This window comes from Homarus americanus, unplaced genomic scaffold, assembly GCF_018991925.1.
Source record: "Homarus americanus isolate GMGI-L3 unplaced genomic scaffold, GMGI_Hamer_2.0 scaffold1024, whole genome shotgun sequence".
Taxonomy (NCBI): domain Eukaryota; kingdom Metazoa; phylum Arthropoda; class Malacostraca; order Decapoda; family Nephropidae; genus Homarus; species Homarus americanus.
In genome coordinates this window covers 2323893-2329619 of record NW_024715228.1, presented here as the reverse complement: position 1 = coordinate 2329619, position 5727 = coordinate 2323893, and the positions used below count along the sequence as shown (strand labels likewise).

At 49.2% G+C, this 5727-nt stretch overlaps 1 protein-coding gene across 1 annotated transcript; it reads left to right on the top strand.

The window, feature by feature from the left end:
- The first annotated feature begins 3121 nt into the window (after positions 1–3121).
- On the top strand, positions 3122–4231 carry LOC121854941 (mucin-2-like). The gene has a single exon (XM_042349750.1). The coding sequence runs from the start codon at positions 3122–3124 to the stop codon at positions 4229–4231; it is 1110 nt and encodes a 369-aa protein (XP_042205684.1).
- Positions 4232–5727: the final 1496 nt, after the last annotated feature.

Here is a 5727-nt window from a genome sequence, read left to right as displayed (position 1 = left end):
TGTAACGGTGGTGGAAAATACTGGTGATTTTTTGTGTCTTGTAAGATGGTTGTAAGTTACCACCATCCACCACACCACACACACCACACATCACCACCATCCACCCACCACTACACACCTACCATCCACCCATCCACCACTACCCACCACCACTCTACCCACACACCACCACCATCCACCACCACCACCCACAACCACTCCACCATCCACCCACCATCCACCCACCACTACCCACCATCCACCCACCACTACCCACCATCACCACCCACCATCACCTCTTAATCTATCGCCCCCCCTCCCATTATGGTGCGTGTAATTTCTTTAATTTTTTATTTATTTTTTACTAGACTAACAGTGAGTCATTATATTTCCGCCCCTTCAATATTACCTCTCCTCAGATCACTCCATTATTCCTACATTAGTGCCCCCTCTACCTCCCTCCTCCTCCTTCCTTCTTTTCTTAACTCTTCCTTCCTTCCTTCTTTCTCCTTTTTCATTGATGCTTCCTTTGCGTTTTGACCCTCTCCCTCCTTTTCCTTCTTCTCCTCCCTCTTTGATCCTTCTCTCCTCCTCCTTCCTTGACACTTTCCTCCTCCTCCTTCCTTGATACTTACCTCCTCCCTCCTTCCTTGGCGATTCCCTCCTCCTCCTCCTCCTTCTTCCTTTATACCCTCCCTCCTTCTTCCACGACGTTTCCTCCTCCTCCTCCTCCTCCTCCCACACATTATCTAGCTCCTGGCTCATCTGTCTTGTGGTGACGCCACCTTCTCTAATTTCCCCAGCATCAAAACCATTGATTTCCACCAAGAGAATCTGCCGCTATTCCTGGTGCTCGTCCATGGGTTGGGTTGGGTTGGGTTGGGTTTGTTGGTTCACTTATCTTTTAATGTTCACCTGTCATCCCTTGAGTTCAGTCCCACACACACACACACCACACACACACACACACACACACACACACACACACACACAACAATTCCCAACAAGAATTCAACAACCCCCTCCCTCTGTAAACCGAATCGCTACTTACAACACAAAATCTCCTCCCCTTACTGCATACCAACTTGCCTTGTCTGTATGCATGGCGTTCTCCTCTACCCTACAGCGACGCTCGACACTAAAGTTGGCCCGATCATCTACCTGTAGTGACGCTCTTTCTTGCTGCTACCGTTCAAAGCCTCACAGTACCGTACAACTCCTGAGGTGGTTGTTAGACTTAGCTTTACTCCTCCAGATGGTGACTGGTCAAATGGGCCCCGGTACCGGTAGACTCCAGCGGGGCCTAACATACAGATATCTAACTGGGACTGAGATTGGTGCAGTCTTACAGGTAATAGGATCCAGTTTTAATGGCCCTCTTTCCTAATGGGCCTTCGATCCAAATATCCGGTTTGGATCAGGTTGTTTCCCTAATAGGAGTAAACCTCACTTGATCTACAACCCCCGGAGACAACACGTAGCAGTGGCAGAACGCGTCACTCCCCTACACCGTCCCTTCCTGAGTTAATGGGAGGTACTGTAGGCAGGTTGATCAGGCAGGTGAGTTGGTGAACCGTACGTGGGCAACTACCGTCACTCATACACACTGCTGCAGATGGTGGTGTTCCTTCTTCCGTCAGCCAGCCTCGCCTCACAACCCTGGATCCTTCACACTCGTTAAAATTGTCCACTGTAAGATAACATTGGTCGCTAAAAGTTGTGTCATCTGTATTTCTCAGTATTGCCATGGCCACCATTATCACCAAGAACAGCACCTCGACTACCACTACCACCACTACCAACACTTCACATTCATCCTCATCAGTTCCTACTCAGCCTCGACCATCTGCTGAGTCGATCTCTCTCTCTCTCTCTCTCTCTCTCTCTCTCTCTCTCTCTCTCTCTCTCTCTCTCTCTCTCTCTTTTTTTTTACGACGTGAGGCCCAACTCCTCATAACTGGCCGGGTGTGTTTTTTTTTTCTCCCAAACTCGGGATGAGAAGAATGAAGGCAGAGCTTTTTTCCGGGTTCTGTAACAGAAAAGGTCGTAGTTAAGAGATGGCGGAGATAACTGTTTTAAAATGGTTCTCTGGAAGATGGACACGGCAGCCTGGGTCGGGGGAAGAAAGTGCTGAAAGAAGAATTCATTATTTATTATTAAGTGGATTTTTTTTAAGTTATGTGAAAAGTTATTTTGATCTGATTTGATATGACGGGTTAATTTAATCTAATTTAATATAATCTGAAGTCGTCTTACGTAACCTAACCTAACCTAACCTAATCTAACCCAATTAGCCAAAATATAAACAAACGTGAAGGGAGATTAAGGTTATTTTTATACAAGTAGATGAACTTTGTTATGTTTGGCGACACTCGGAGGTAAATATGGAGACCGCTGTTATGTTGTTTACTGAGGGACAATAAGAAGTTTCCGCCGTATTTTACTTATTCGGGGAAAATACGGAAGGTTTCTGGTGTGGCGTTGTTTACTAGGACGTGGGGGGAATGTAAGGGGGTGAGGTGGGAATGGGGTGGTGAGGGGTAAGTGAAGGGGGGGGGGAATGCTTTTACTGGGAAAAAATATGGAGGTGGTGTAGTATTTTGTTTACTCGTGGATATTAAGTAAACTTTTTTAGGGCAATGTTGTGTACTGAGGATTGTTAGATGGTGTTCACTTTACATAGGACGGGAGACACAGTGGCGTTCTGTTGACGTTGGGAAAAATAAAGAAGGTTAACAATAGTTTGATATCCATTAGGTAACAAAACGCTGTGTGCTATAAGAGTATAATGCTCACCTACCGTGATATTGGACTGAGTTTTTCGACACATTTTTTATATATTTTTCAAAGGTTATTATTTGATTATTACTGATATTATAGGGAGTAGTACCTCTGTGGTGTGTGTGTGTGTCGGTACACATTGAGGCACACGACCTGAGAAGGACTGTATCAGAGTCGTGTCTTACCTGTTTTAAATTATTAACCACTTTTTAATGCTGTCCCTGGCCACTCTTGACCTTCTTTGACGACCCCCTGGCGACCCCTGACCATCTGTGATGACCTCCTGGCCGCCCCTGATCATCTGCAACCTCCTGGCCATCTCTGATCATCCATGACGACCCCTGGCCACCCCTAATCAACCATGACGACCTCCTGGCCACCGCTGATCATTCGTGACTACCCCTGGCCACCCCTGACTCATTGGCCATTAAGCCCCGCCTTCACTCGCCCTTTGGTCATTTTCGATCCCGTTCAATCTACGACTCTCTCATCTAATGTGCAATTCTCGCCTCCCAATCATCTTGTACCCTTCACTACCCGACCACTTCTGGCCAACCCTGACGGTGCACAACCCCCCACCCACGAGCCATCCAGACAGATGACACCCACGACCACCTCCCCACTACCTCCCTCCCCCGACTCTCCCACGACCACCTCCTCACGATCACTGACTCACGATCACTTCCTCACGAGACCACTCCGACCACCTTCCCGACCGCCACGACCACCTCCCCAATCATCTCCCACGACTACCGTCCCCCGACCACCTCCCCGACCACCTCCCACGACCACCTCCCACGACCTCTCCCCGATCTCTTCCTCACGAGACCATTCGACCACCTTCGACCACTTCCGACTTCCTCCCACGACTACCTCCGACGACTCCCTCCCCAGACCACCTTCCCAACCACTTCACACGACCACCTCCCGACTACCTCCCCACACCGACTACCTCCCGCTACCTCCCGACTACCTCCCGACTACCTCCCGACCTTCTCCGACGACCTCCCGGACTACCTCCCCGACTACCTCCCGCGACTACCTCCCGACTTGTTGTTGTTTTGTTGTTGACTACCTCCCGACTACCTCCCCACGGCTCACCTCCCGACTACTCTCCCGGTTCCCCGACGCTTCCACGACTACCTCCCGACGACTACCTCCCGACGACTACCTCCCCGACTACCTCCCGACGACCTGCCTCCGACTACCTCCCGGACTACCTCCCCACTACCTCTCCTCCGGCTACTCCCGGCTACCTCCCGACTACCTCCCGACGACTACCTCCCACGACTACCTCCCGACTACCTCCGACTACCTCCCGACTACCTCCCGACGACTACCTCCCCGACTACCTCCCGACGACTACCTCCCGACGACTACCTCCCACGACTCACGACTACCTCCCGACGACTACCTCCCACGACTACCTCCCACTACCTCTCCACGACACATTCTACCGCATCACTCTTAATGCTAAATGGAATTGGATTCGACAGCGGCGTGACGGTGACGAGCACGTGAGGGAGAGTGAGGAGAGGAGGAGGGAGAGTGGGAGGAGGGTGAGGAGAGGGAGAGAGGAGGAAGGGAGGAGGAGGAGGGAGAGGAGGGGAGGAGGAGGAGGGAGGGAGGAAGTGAGATGAGGGGAAAGGAGTGTGAGAGAGAGGAAGAGGGAAGGGCAGGTGGGGAGGAGGGAAGGAGGGCAGGGGAGGTGGGGAGAGGTGAGATTAAGGAAGGGAAAGGGTAGGCAGGGAAGAGACAAATGAGAGAGAGAGTCATTATACACACTTACATTAATTACTATTTAAAGGTCACTGGGGGTTAAGGTACACGATAGATAAGCAATTACCCAGCGAGTAATATACATTTAAATTTTCCAAGTATTTTTTTTTTCTCTTTTAATCTTTACACAGGTATAAAAAAAATCCTCTTTCGGGGATTTTGATTTCTTTAAGGGATTTATTTAGATTTTTATGGGATTTTTGTTTTCTTTTGTGGGAATTAATTTGGTTCTGTTGTGGGAATTTCTGTTTGTTTTATGGGAATTTTGGGGGTTCTTTTTGTGGGAATTTTGTGTGTGCTCGTTGCCTCCTCTATTTCCGAGAATTAGTTAGCTTAGTGGCCGCTTTAAGTGAGCATTTACTGTTAATACACACGAAGCCGGGAATTAGCGTCACGTAGCTCTCTCTCTCTCTCTCTCTCTCTCTCTTCTTTCCCGTGAACCAGTTAAGCACGATAAACTGGTGTCATATCTGTCTGTCTATTTGTCTGTTTGTCTGTCATGTTACGTTGTACTTACTGTTGGTTATCAATCTAAAGCGGTCTCCTGTCTGGTGCAGAGGAACGGACAGAGGACCTCTGGATGCTTGCCCAGTTTTATAACCACTACGCCACCGCACCAGGAATGTGAATGGTCACCAAGCAGACTGATGGTGACTACTGCCGGGGATGAGATGGTGACTGTTGGTAATGGTTTGATGGTGATAGTGATGCGGTGGTGATGGTATGTGTGGTGATGGGGATGTGATGGTGTTGATGGTGGTGGTGGTGATGGGGATGTGATGGTGTTGATGGTGATGATGTTTAAGTGGAGAACAGCGTTAGTGACCTGTGATAGTGAGTCAAATGTAAACCAAGACCTCAGTGGTAAAGTGACGGTGACTCTTGATAGTGCGTCACCATCATTCAGGTGTTAAATGAGCAATTGGTGATCATTATTCACCTAGTCAGTGCCAGAGTCCCCTTCAATATTCTTCCCATCATTTTTACCTACTTCTCCCATCCCTCGCCTTCCCTCTTTCTTAGTCATCCTGCCCCTGTTCCTCGAGGTGGTGGTGGAGGCCAGTGGTCGACCTTGGGCTGAGGAGTTGTCTTAAATTGTGAGTGTAAGGCAGCTCTCAGCAGTGTTGCCAACTTGTGGATTATTGCCTCACCATTATTTATACTGTGAGGTGTTAAGATGGTAGTGAC

What these genes read in the sequence shown, in the direction of transcription:
- LOC121854941 (XM_042349750.1), top strand. Translation starts at nt 3,122, where the DNA reads ATGACGACCTCCTGGCCACCGCTGATCATTCGTGACTACCCCTGGCCA.